Source organism: Takifugu rubripes, chromosome 21 (assembly GCF_901000725.2).
Source record: "Takifugu rubripes chromosome 21, fTakRub1.2, whole genome shotgun sequence".
Taxonomy (NCBI): Eukaryota; Metazoa; Chordata; class Actinopteri; order Tetraodontiformes; family Tetraodontidae; genus Takifugu; species Takifugu rubripes.
The window spans coordinates 13,673,359-13,686,049 of NC_042305.1; the positions used below are offsets into that span (position 1 = coordinate 13,673,359).

At 46.1% G+C, this 12,691-nt stretch overlaps 1 protein-coding gene and 2 long non-coding RNA genes across 3 annotated transcripts; 2 read left to right on the forward strand and 1 right to left on the reverse strand.

The window, feature by feature from the left end:
* The first annotated feature begins 3,339 nt into the window (after nucleotides 1-3,339).
* Nucleotides 3,340-9,568, forward strand: slc6a4b (solute carrier family 6 member 4b). Its single transcript, XM_003974981.2, has 13 exons — nucleotides 3,340-3,989; nucleotides 4,647-4,781; nucleotides 4,884-5,103; nucleotides 5,202-5,340; nucleotides 5,419-5,553; nucleotides 6,250-6,353; nucleotides 7,022-7,149; nucleotides 7,230-7,342; nucleotides 7,416-7,547; nucleotides 7,665-7,764; nucleotides 7,851-7,951; nucleotides 8,292-8,459; nucleotides 8,532-9,568. The coding sequence occupies exons 1-13, from the start codon at nucleotides 3,788-3,790 to the stop codon at nucleotides 8,610-8,612; spliced, it is 1,758 nt and encodes a 585-aa protein (XP_003975030.1). The 5' UTR covers nucleotides 3,340-3,787; the 3' UTR covers nucleotides 8,613-9,568.
* Nucleotides 9,569-10,961: 1,393 nt separating this feature from the next.
* On the reverse strand, nucleotides 10,962-11,487 carry LOC115247697 (uncharacterized). The gene is made up of 3 exons (XR_003886790.1): nucleotides 11,437-11,487; nucleotides 11,243-11,284; nucleotides 10,962-11,150 (listed from the first exon to the last, which is right to left on the reverse strand). It is a non-coding gene; the product is annotated as an uncharacterized lncRNA (long non-coding RNA).
* LOC105418035 (uncharacterized) lies at nucleotides 11,460-12,581 on the forward strand. Its single transcript, XR_965445.2, has 2 exons — nucleotides 11,460-11,618; nucleotides 11,751-12,581. It is a non-coding gene; the product is annotated as an uncharacterized lncRNA (long non-coding RNA).
* The last annotated feature ends 110 nt before the right edge of the window (nucleotides 12,582-12,691 follow it).

A 12,691-nucleotide genomic window follows, 5' to 3' on the forward strand; every position in this document is an offset into this window, starting at 1 on the left:
TTGTGGTGACAGCGAGAAAGGACAAGCGGGGAAACCCTCAAGATTCACCCAAACGAATAAACTCGGATTTCTAGGTGAGAAGTTGACGCATTTACGCTCCAGGTGCATCAAATAAAGGGGAAAAGCAGCCCAGCAATTCCAGCATTGGGATGTACATTTAAACACAGCAGCAGAGCAAATGAAGAAATGCTCACCTCGATCCAGATTTTTTGGAACGCTATTATATCAGCTGTGGATCATATTTCCTGTGCCCAATATTTAGGAAAAAAAACTCCTGAGACCCCGGAGCTTCAGTGGAGTGTTGAGTTGTCTGGGGCCCTTCGGGACGGAGCTGTCAGGCAGATCGTGTGGTGTAAGGACGGAGGAATAATATAAGATGACAGTGAGATGGAAGAGAGGTCCTCGCCGAAATTTAACGAATATAAATCCCTTTCCCCTTTGATTCAATGCCCTGAACTGATCTCTGATCACACGTTTCTGCAGTTGCATCATTGTGACAGCTGGTGCCATCATTTTTCTCTCTTGTCTTATTTAGTTCAGTATTCTCAGGCTGGCACGGCTGAGAATGGCGGTGGCACCATTAGACCTGAGGTCACGGCGTATCGTGTTAAATGTGGACTTCTGTCTGAACAAGCAGCCGCCTTTTCTCCCAGCTGGCACCACCCCTCAGCGGAGGAACTATGTATCCTCACAAATTCAAAGGCTTGTCATCATTTTGGCGGAATGGACCAGATACAGAAAAGTTACTCCCCTTCAGGAGACCGCAGAAATCCAAAGTTCTGGTGTTCCTCAGGTTCCGAATCACATCCTTTTACAACCAGCCGCCCCGTGTCGTCGTCTCTGGGTCTGTTTGCCTCTCAGCAGAGTTTCTGGGCAGCGCAAACGTGCACATGTCCATGTATGATTAGAGCCGACGTGCTCCGACAGGCAGCGGGGCGTGAGATGGAGGCTCCTGTCAGTTTGATGTTCTTCTGCCCGTTCGTGCCCATGCAGATTGACAGGATTGTATCTTGGAGAAGGCCAGAGATATGTGGTCTGCTGAGGTGTTTGGCCTCAGGGATCCGTGCACCTCAGCTGAGCAACCACATCCCTCCATCCATCCATCCATCATCCATCATCCATCCATCCATCATCCATCCACCCATCCATCCATCCCTCATCCATCCATCCATCCATCCATCCATCCCTCATCCATCCATCCATCATCCATCCATCCATCCATCCATCATCCATCATCCATCATCCATCATCCATCCATCCATCATCCATCATCCATCCATCCATCCATCCATCCATCCATCCATCCATCCATCCATCCATCCTCATCCATCCATCCATCCATCCATCCATCCATCCATCCATCCATCCACCCATCCATCCATCCATCCATCATCCATCATCCATCCATCCATCCATCCATCCACCCATCCATCCATCCATCATCCATCATCCATCCATCCATCCATCCATCCATCCATCCATCCATCCATCCATCATCCATCCATCCACCCATCCATCCATCCATCCATCATCCATCATCCATCATCCATCATCCATCATCCATCCATCCATCCACCCATCCATCCATCCATCCATCCATCCATCCATCCATCCATCCATCCATCATCCATCCATCCATCCATCCATCATCCATCCATCCATCCATCCAGCCAGCCAGCCAGCCATCCATCCATCCATCCATCCATCCATCCATCCATCCATCCATCCATCCACCCATCCATCCATCCATCCATCCATCCATCCATCCATCCATCCATCCATCCATCCAGCCAGCCACCCATCCATCCATCCACCCACCCACCCATCCATCCATCATCCATCCATCCAGCCAGCCACCCATCCATCCATCCACCCACCCATCCATCCATCCATCATCCATCCATCCATCCATCCATCCATCCATCCATCCATCCATCCATCCATCATCCATCATCCATCATCCATCCATCCATCCATCCCTCCATCCATCCACCCATCCATCCATCCATCCATCCATCCATCCATCATCCATCCATCCATCATCCATCATCCATCCATCCATCCATCATCCATCCATCCATCCATCCATCCACCCATCCATCCATCCATCCATCCATCCATCCATCCATCCATCCATCCATCATCCATCCATCCATCCATCCATCCATCCATCCATCCATCCATCCATCCATCCATCCATCATCCATCATCCATCCATCCATCCATCCATCCATCCATCCATCCATCCATCCATCCATCATCCATCCATCCATCCATCATCCATCATCCATCCATCCATCCATCCATCCATCCATCCATCCATCCATCCATCCACCCCCCCCCTACCCACCCACCCACCCACCCATCCATCCATCCATCCATCCACCCACCCTCCCACCCACCCATCCATCCATCCATCCATCCATCCATCCATCCATCCATCCATCCATCCATCCATCCATGTCAGTTCAGGATCCATACTGTCTCCCAGTGTCACATGACAGAGCCAAGTCATGTGACACCCATTTGGATGATTTGCACACAGTTTAAATGTTATTTGGTGTTTAAGTGCCACCTCTGTGATGGTCCTTGATGGCTCAGGCTGCGTCTCGCTGTCATATCCAATTGCTCCGGTAACTCCTCCTGATGCAGCCCCTGTGCAGCCCTTCTGGACTCCAAAGATTCAGTTAGCAGCCTTTTCAAAAGGCTCAGCGGTAAAAGCGGTGGATTTGATTATGGTTCTTTTTATTAGGTTTTTCCTAATGAGTGCAGTTTAACTGCTGGGATTCTATTCTGCTGTCTTCACCAAACTTTATTAACATAGGATCAGGAAGTCAACATGGTCCACGGGGCTATTTATAGTCAAAGTTGTGGAAGTTCAAAAGGACTGTCTAGTCTACAGTCACTGATTTGAACAATTATGCTGTTGATCAATTATGCTGATTATGATCTTTGCACTACACAAGTGAACAAGTCAGTTTATAACTGTTCTGATGAGGATGTCCTTCTATTGCTGGGTACTGGATTATGTCTATGAAAGTCTTTACAATGATAGAAGTACAATATGTGTTGTATTAGTGTTTAAACCATTAGTTTGAATCTGTGCTTCATCATTTAGTTTAAAATAAGATAAATAATTAGTGATCTGCACATATTTACACTACCAGTGGATAACACTTCAGTCCAAAATGTGCTTCATTTTATTAAATTCTTATTTTAGAGACACATTAAGACCTGCAGCTGTTCTTCTAACAGGAAGTTGTTAAACATTTTAAAACAATAATTTGTTAACTTCATATCTTACTGTTATTTCATGATCTTTTGTCTTATGTTCATCCTTCCGCGTACATATAAAGTTTGCTGTCAACATTTATTTAAACATTCGCTCAGTCTCTCCTTTAAAAATAACATTAGATTTTATTGAGTCTGTGGAAAAACCAGGAGAGCGCCACGCAAAAGCCTTCCCATTTATCACAGTCTAAAACGACTTCAAAACTGAACTGACAAATCTCATTGAAGAAGAGCTGAAACCTCCTAAAATGTATTTGGGAGTCCTGTTGAATCACAGGACAGTGCAGCAATAAAACTGATCTCAGTAGTTTGTTGTTTTTTTTCCTAAATGCTTTCATTTGGACTCTATAGTCTGTGCGTAATGCGCCTTCACTAACCCCCAGTGTCCGGAGCAGCTCCTCCCACTCCTCCCCTGTCATCACCACAGGAGGCACAGCCTCTCTGGTCCTCTGCGTGACTTTTTCACAGTCCGCTGCCCCGACAGGACTCCGCAGTCATGGCCAGCGGTCCGACCCACCACGGCTCCCCGAACGCCGCCTACAGCTCCAACAGCGCGGCGCCGGTGCCGGTCATTACGCAGACGGACTCCAGGGACAAATGGAGCAAAAAGATGGATTTTCTCTTGTCTGTCATCGGTTTTGCGGTGGACCTGGGAAACGTTTGGAGGTTTCCGTACATATGTTATCAAAACGGCGGCGGTAAGTTTAGTTTCGGCACTTTTACGCACAAGTTAGACCATTTACCGCTTGCGCTTTCAATAAGTTCATTCAATTTGAAATGAGCTAATTGGGGGGAAAAAGAAAAGGGACTGGAAAGCAGCTCATCTCTCCCACAGAACCTGGCAATGGTTCTGAAGTACCCATCCAAAAATACTTTTTAAAAATGTATTAAACAGTTTTGTTGGATTGAGCTACTCTTAATTGTTATATAGTTTGATTATTTTACTGTGTTTGTTCTATTAGAAACTATAAGAAGGGGTTACATTTTAAAATTATTCTGCTAAAAACAATTGATTTTGAAATATCACATACAAGACAATGCACTGGACATCGAAGATTATTATTCCAACTATACCAAACATCTCCTAGTTACCTAAACTGATTTATTTGACCACATTTTTTCCACATCCATTTTAGGTGTAATCCTAAATTTTTACTTGTATCTGTACAGTCACGGTCATTTACAGATTTCGATTCTCGGAAGTGTTGAACTACCTTACCAATAAATTCAAGTGTTATTTTTACATTTCGATAAAACTCCTCCTGATTCTTTATCACGCGATCATGGTCGCCCCAAACGCACCAACTCTGACCGTGACCTGAAAGCAGCTGCTGCTCTCGCTCGTCTCTCCGCAGGTGCCTTCCTCATTCCCTATGTTCTGATGGCCATCTTTGGTGGGGTGCCGCTCTTTTACATGGAGCTGGCACTGGGACAGTTCCACAGAACCGGAGCCATTTCCATATGGAAACACATCTGTCCCATTTTCAAAGGCGAGTCTTCACACGGAGCTGCTCACTGGTGGAAAATCAGGTGGACGTGTGTCCAGACACATTTGGCCGATGGCGTTAGGCTCAGTTTCATCTGTCCCTCAGGTATAGGATACGCCATCTGCGTCATCGCCCTGTATGTGTCCTTCTACTACAACACCATCATCGCCTGGGCACTCTTCTACTTCTACTCCTCCTTCTCCAGCATCTTGCCCTGGACAAACTGTGACAATGTGTGGAACACCCCCGACTGTACCAATTACTTCGGGATGGACAACATCACCTGGACAAATTCCTCCAGGTCTCCAGCAGAGGAATTTTACACGTAAGTGCATGTAAGTGAGAGTAACAGGGCTTCCTGCTAATGTGACTGAGGAAACCGTTGCCCGCCGCAGTGGAAATCTCATGTGTTTTACATTGCAGGAGGAACGTTTTGGAGCTCCACAAATCGTCGGGCCTGAAAAACCTTGGTGGCGTCCGCTGGCAGCTGATGCTCTGTCTGTTCCTCATTTTCACTATTGTGTACTTCAGCCTCTGGAAAGGCGTGAAAACCTCAGGGAAGGTACCCAGCGTTTACCTACATCTTCTGTTGACTGGTTTGATCTCGCATCAAATTGTCCTGATTTGTCCACGTCGCCAGGTGGTGTGGGTGACCGCTACGTTGCCCTACATTGTGCTTTTCATCCTATTGATTCGAGGCGCCACTCTTCCGGGAGCCTGGAAAGGCGTCGTGTTTTACCTAAAGCCCCAGTGGGACAAGCTTCTGGAGACCAGTGTAGGTGGTTGGACACAAACCGTTTCTTTTTATACACTAAACACACCTTTAAATCACAATTAATGGAGCGGTGTAGATTGATTTGATTTTTTTTTTTTTTACAAATTTCTTTTTACATTTTTTTTTACAGAATAAAACTTGTTATCCACTGGGATGGACAGAAAAAATGCTGTCATCCACATGTTTTAGAGCTCTCCCATTTAGTTCCACGCAGGTCTTCTGAGACTATGCCTAAATTTAAAAAACATCTTCATCTTCTGCTCCAATTGAATCTGCTCGGCATGCGGTCGCTGACGAATATGGATGAGGCCAAATGAGATGCATAAATAAGCCACAGAGCAGGATAATAAGATGCATAATTGGTTTAGATTTTCTGCCCATTAACAAAGCCCCCCCCATCCTCCCCAACCCCCTGCACACGTGCTCTCCATCTCACTCACCAGTGTCCAGCGCTGTGCTCGTCCTTTTAACGCTGAATGCGCGCCCGTCTTCAGATCTCTCCGCCCGCAGATGTGCAGCCACTAGATTTCGGGGAGAACGCCACAACGCTGTGAAACTGAGACTGAGCGGGGAGCGGACGTGAAAATAGGAAAAAAAAGGGCCCGTTTTGCATTCATCTGGAAGCAGAGATGAGTTTCCCTGTCAGGAACCCTGGATTGTGCCTTCTCTCCTGACTCATGTTGTCTATTTTTCCAGGTGTGGGTGGATGCGGCGGCGCAGATCTTCTTCTCTCTGGGGCCCGGGTTCGGGGTGCTGCTGGCTCTCTCCAGCTACAACCCTTTCACAAATAACTGTTACCGGTAAGAACTGAGGCCAACTGAGTCACCAAAACCCACATCTGTAGCTCGAACAAGGCTTTGGAAGTATAGGCCAAGGCTGAAGCCCACTCTCCTGCTCTGTATGACAAATACTCACCCCCCCCCTCCCCCGGCTAGAGCGGCTTCATGACTGCAGGGCAGCCGATGTGGTCGGATCAGCGGAGGGAGTTACCGGGGATGAGACGAAAGGTACACCCTTGAGGAGGGAAAGGTAGAAGTAAGATAAAAATATCAGGTGGTGGACAAACGAAGGGGCTCTCTGCAAACATGAGCCCTGACCTGTGTGTTCTGCTGATGCGATTAAAAGGGAACAAAGCAACAGACAGACATCAGAGGTGATTTTAAAAGCGTCCTTTAGGCTCCCTGACAGTGTGGAAGGACTGAAGTGTATGCTGAAGGTGGGATGAGAAGGCTTCCTGCAGTGGTTCTGATAAATGCACGCCGAACATCAGGATTAGCCCTGTCACAAGCGGGTCGCTAACCAGGATCTGCCTTATGTGTTAGATATTGAAAAAAAGGGGAGTATAAAGGATGTGGCTCATCAGACTGCACCTGTGGAGCATCTCTGAGGTGATCAAAACCTTCGGTTCACTGGAGGGAATCAAATAAACGGTCCATTTTCTGCTTCGTCTCTTTTTCTTCCTCACCAGGGACGCCATTGTGACCAGCCTGGTCAACTGTTTGACAAGCTTTGTGTCGGGGTTCGTTATCTTCACCGTGCTGGGCTACATGGCGGAGATGAGGAAGGTGGAGGTGGAGGACGTCGCCAGGGACAAAGGTCAGCAGAATTGACAAACCACGATTCCAGTTCATTCACGCCTGACCACTTTTCTATATTGTATCTTTCCGTGCACTTAGGACCGAGTTTACTCTTCATCACTTACCCGGAAGCCATCGCAAACATGATGGGCTCGACTTTTTTCGCCATCATCTTCTTTGTGATGATGATCATGCTGGGGCTGGACAGCACGGTACCAAGCTCAATAACAAGTCTGGCTTTCTCACTTTCCTGGAGCGCATCGATTGTTTCTCTTTGGGTTTCAGTTCGGTGGACTGGAGGCAATCATCACGGCCGTGCTGGACGAATACCCCGACCAGCTCTACCACAGGCGGGAACTTTTTGTCCTCTGCTTGGTAGTGGTTTGCTTTTTGGGCTCTCTGAGCACCCTTACAAATGTAAGCAGCTTTTCCAAATTAAAAGACACAAATTTGACCATTTTTTAAGAAATATTTTTCTGCCCACATGACACATCATGGACGATGTCACGAATCGGTGTACAATGCTTTCTTCAGGGCGGTGCCTACGTGGTCAAGCTGCTGGAGGAATTTGGTGTCGGGTGCTCCATTATCGTGCTGGGGTTCCTCGAGGCCATCGCTGTATCATGGTTCTACGGTAAAACATGAGATCCGCCACCAGGAACTTGATGAACCTCACCTCAAGCCTATCAAAGAAGTGTGTCTAACGCTGGTTTCTTCCAGGTATCAACAGATTTAGCAACGACATCCAGGCCATGCTGGGCAAAGCCCCGGGGTTATTCTGGAGGGTGTGCTGGGTCGCCATCAGTCCGGCCTTTCTAGCGGTGAGATGTGACAACCTGAAATGTAGAAAAACACAATGTAATATGTTCAAGATTAAGTGCTAAACACAAAAAGGAATCCTCTCCAGGCCAGATGTGTGTTGGCCGGGATAAAGGCGCGTCTCCTTATTGTTGTGGATCGCGTCCTTAGACCCCTTAGATCCGCTCTCCTCAGTAAATGTCAACACATCACTCTGGGTGGCTGACATTTGCCATCATCCCCACATCTAGCATGTTTGACCTCCGTGTTTAGAACGTGTGCAACGTGTGACAGATGCAAGAGGATGTGCGGGGGATTCAGACATTAACACCGGGACCTTTATTTATGCCCCCACCTCCTCAGTTTATCATCATCAGCTCCCTCCTGAAGGTGCCACAGCTCACTCTGTTCGACTACAAGTATCCCGACTGGAGCATCACGGTGGGGTACCTCATCGGCTTCTCCTCCTTCATGTGGATCCCCATCTACATGGTCTACAAACTGGTGTGGACGCCTGGCTCTCTGAAACAGGTCAGTGTGCGAAAAGAGGGAAGGAGACTCGAACAAGTTGTGACTCTTGTTTCCCCCTGGTGTTCTCCTCAGAGGTTGGCCGTTTGTCTCAGACCAGAGAGGACCATCCCAGAACTCCACGCCGACAGCCTCCACATGACCACCATGCCATGAAGACATCTCCCCTGCCTGTTGTTGCTATTGTTGTTTTTAATTCAGACCCCAGTCGTTGTTTGTTTCTTTTCAATTTTCTGAGCGAACCCGAAGGCGACCAGACATCAGGCGTGTCGACCAGCCGGTGATTCGGAGCGTCTCACACTCGCCGTTGTAAAGATGCCGGCTGGATTAAAATTCTTTAGCTGACCACGGATAAGATGATTTATATTGGAGGTTAAATAAACCTACGGGTTCAGGTGTTGCGCTGAGACTAGAGAGTTAAATTTCACACAAAAGCAACGTTTTATGTGTAATCCTGTGTAATTTATTTGCTAATATTTTCACATGACTAGTCCGCATCTCTATGTGTTTTTTGTGGTTCTTTAAACATTCTTTGAGTGGGTCTCTAAGCTGAACTACCTTTTTAGTAATGTACAATGTAATGTACATGTAATATTAATAGACTATATCTGTAATGGAATTGTACTTTTATAGGATATATCTGCTCATTAAATGCTTTTCCCCCCCTTTTAAGGATTTGTAATGGAAGTCAGAGAAGACATTGATGTTATGATCTTATATTTTATATCTTATATTAATAGGGCAAAAACACACTTCATTCTTTCACCCTGATTTCTTTGACCATTAAAAGTGGAACCTCTGTGCCACCTGGATTTATAACATCTCGTACACTTTCTTGCTCTATGTCGACGATGTCTGCTTTTGACTCTAGACGGACTGTTTTTTCGCCTTAATCTGCCTGAAGTGGTGTTGATATTGTGCCTCTCCGATGTTACGACTCCTAACTCAAGACTGTTCTGTACCCAAGACATGCAGCGAAATGTCTCGTGTGTTAGCTAAAAGTGCTTTATACTCCATGTGTGCTGAGCAAGGTGATGATTGTTGTGTGGTTTCAACTTGTATGTATTCACCAGATATGTATGAATTAATTATAATAAAGAAACCGTGACCCTGTACAAATCAAATTTTTTGGGTCGATTTTAAATAACGCAGTCCCCCCCCATGCATGCACGCCGTGATTTGTTTAAGGGCAACAGGTTTGAACCTATAGATGAGTAGAAAGCAGTGTGGAGCGCACGAGCCCCATTGAGCGGTTGGTGCACGGATGCGAGCATCAAAGTGCTTTTGTGTGACTGACTGCTATTGAAGTGGAGGAGGACACATGAAAGAGGCGCTGCTGTGAGCGTGCATGCATCAACACTTTGGAAGATATCAGCAGCAGCAGTTTGATTTTCATCCCTGCGCAGGAGAAACACTAAAGCAGAGGATTCACCGTTGAATCTGATGGGGTTTTCAATTTTATCCAAACAGGAGACCATTTGAAGGCTGTGACAGTGGTCAATAGTGGTGCATCAAAGGATATTTCCCACACGGATTTCATCGATTAGGGGCAGAGAAATCGAAACAGGAGAACCATCACTTTTGTACAAAGTCCCCACCACGTTTTTTGTCTTAATCTGTTGCATCTCCTTATTTATACCCACATTTCTCACATGTAATTCTTCATCTTCCTGCTTTCTTGGCACCTTCTGTCGAGTTTCTTTTAGCCTGGGGACATTTTTCTATTCAGGAATGATCAGAACTGGAAGCAGGTTTAGATCCTGGGAGCCCCTCTGGCCCTGGTGGTGGTCTCTCATCTCCATGTGCCGCGCGTACATGGAGATGGGCAATGAAACTTATGCTGTAAATACAACATTCTCTTCTCCATCTTCTGCCTTCAACCAACAGATGACAGTGTCAGAATTTCCTCCTCGGGAGTTTCAAACTGCGCCAGAAGTTGCAGCTCACAAATTCAACCATCATTTATTAAAACAGGATATTTAAGTTCACGCTCCCATTAAACGTTTCCTTGTTTTGACCAAGTTATCCAGTTTTATTGTCAGACCTCCGTGAGTAACATTTCCCAGTGCTCATTAGGCTCCGCTGCCACATAATTGTAAAGCGTTTGCAGCGGCGTGGACCTTAGGTCCTACAGACGATGAAGATAAAGGCCATACGCATCAGTCATGCTGGGTAATTATATAAGAATACAACCCCCAGGATCTTGACCTTTATTTCCATTCTCCACTGCTCTTTGACATTTAACAAATGGGAAATGTGTTGGAGGCATCGCACTTGTTTGATGGTTTCCAGTAAGAGAAAAGATTCAGTCAAACTATCTGGAAACATCAGAAAGTATCAGTACCAGAAAGCTTCGGCACCTTTCATGATGGATCGCGTGAGGACCTCAGCCTGGAAGGACGTGGAACATTAAACCCGGATCTGTTTGTTTTCACCGTAGGCAGCCGTGAGCGCTGGATGGCAACAAAGAAGTCACAATAAACAAAAATGAAGCTTGTTCTGCAAAGAAGAAAGCGGGGTTTATTTGAAAAAGGGTTGCAAGCTGCGAAGAAAAACAAAAAGGAAAGGACAAGTGTCTGTCGACCAATCAGAAGACGGCTGCGTGATCAGCCTCCAGCCCTGTCCTGACGGGACAGGTGTCCCCGAAGGGTCACATTGGGACATCAAGGTCATTCCCAGGAAGACTCTGAAAAACTTTAACCGAACCAAACCCAGCCAAACGATAGAAAATTAGGGTAGGGTCCTTGATTGTAGCTAAATTTGCTGCAATGAATTAATTCTGGTACCTTCAACGTTGACCCAGGAGATCTTCTACAGTCCCAGAAAACCTAAAAACTTATTTATCACTGTTTACACAATCAACAATCTATTTTTATTAGTAGATTTTCCAGCATTAAATAATAAATAAATAATAATCCACTGGCATCAATCTCAAACGGGCGGATTTAGGACCCAGGTGATAACGCGGAAGCAGCAGCACCTTCCCCGACTCTTCATCCTCCTCCTCCTCGTTGTCTTTCTCCCGTGCTGCCTCCGAGCCCTCCACGATGATGCAGCGCTCCATCTCACCAGCCTTCATCCTGTTCTTGGCAGTTCTGGTTCCGGGACAGGCGGACGGACAGACAGACAGAGCTTACGTGATCTTACAGAAGCAGAATTTGGGTAAGGCTCGAGCAGCAAGATGACGTCAGAGACACTTTATTAGCATACATACGACCGAAGCCGATTAAACGTTATCTAGTGTCTATTAATTATGTTATAACGTATTCCCTATGCGTGTGCGTGTCCTCGCAGTCGCTCTGGGAAGTGTGTTCGCTGTGCTGCTGCTGCTCATGATTGTCATGGCTGTGTGTGTCTACAAGCCTCACTCCCCACGCTAAAAGGCTCACCTGCACGGAAAAGGCCGAAACATGCCGAAAAGCAACGAGTGACGAAGCACCTGAACAGACCAGCTCAGGAAAACAGCCCTTCTGCTGCGTGGTAACCGGGTTCAACACAATGACGCCTTCTTTGTTATCCTCCATGCATGTGATCCTGCATTAACTTTCCTGTCGCACATGTTATTAATTTAATCTGCACATAAAGAGCTCAGGAGATTTTCTATGACAGTAATTATGTCTTTGTCATGGTACCTGGGATATATCAGGCAGCAAGTGAAGCGTTTGTCCTCTGACTTAATGGGGCCCCACCTAACAATGGACAGCTGTTAAGAAACTTCAGGGGCTCACCTTCAGGGGTCCGTGCATCGAAGGGTCGGGGCTGTTCTGGCAGAATAACGGGGACCAACCCAAAGTTATGCGGGTGGACATGATGCTAAGCCTGAATGGTGTTTATAGCTTCCTCTAGCAAGGTTGATGTTTAGTGTTAAGGGTGTTTTTCTTGTTTTATTGATCTGTGCATTGTTTCTTGTTTCACCTGTTTCTGCTCCTGTGGGCAACAAAACAAAATAAGACATAAGGAGGCAGACTGTATGCCCTGCTCTTAATTTATGGAGATGCACAGTATTTCTGTATCAATGGGTTTATATTACTGATTGTGAAACGGGTGTGATGTGACTTGATGTAAAAATGACATTGGTTGTTGTTCTAATGTGCCTCACCTCCTGATTAAAATGTTAAAAACAAATGTGTACTGTTTGGGACATAATGTAACTAAACTATAGCAATACACTGAGAACTGCATGTTCAGCCTACATGAAATTACAAATATTTATATATATATATATATATATATAT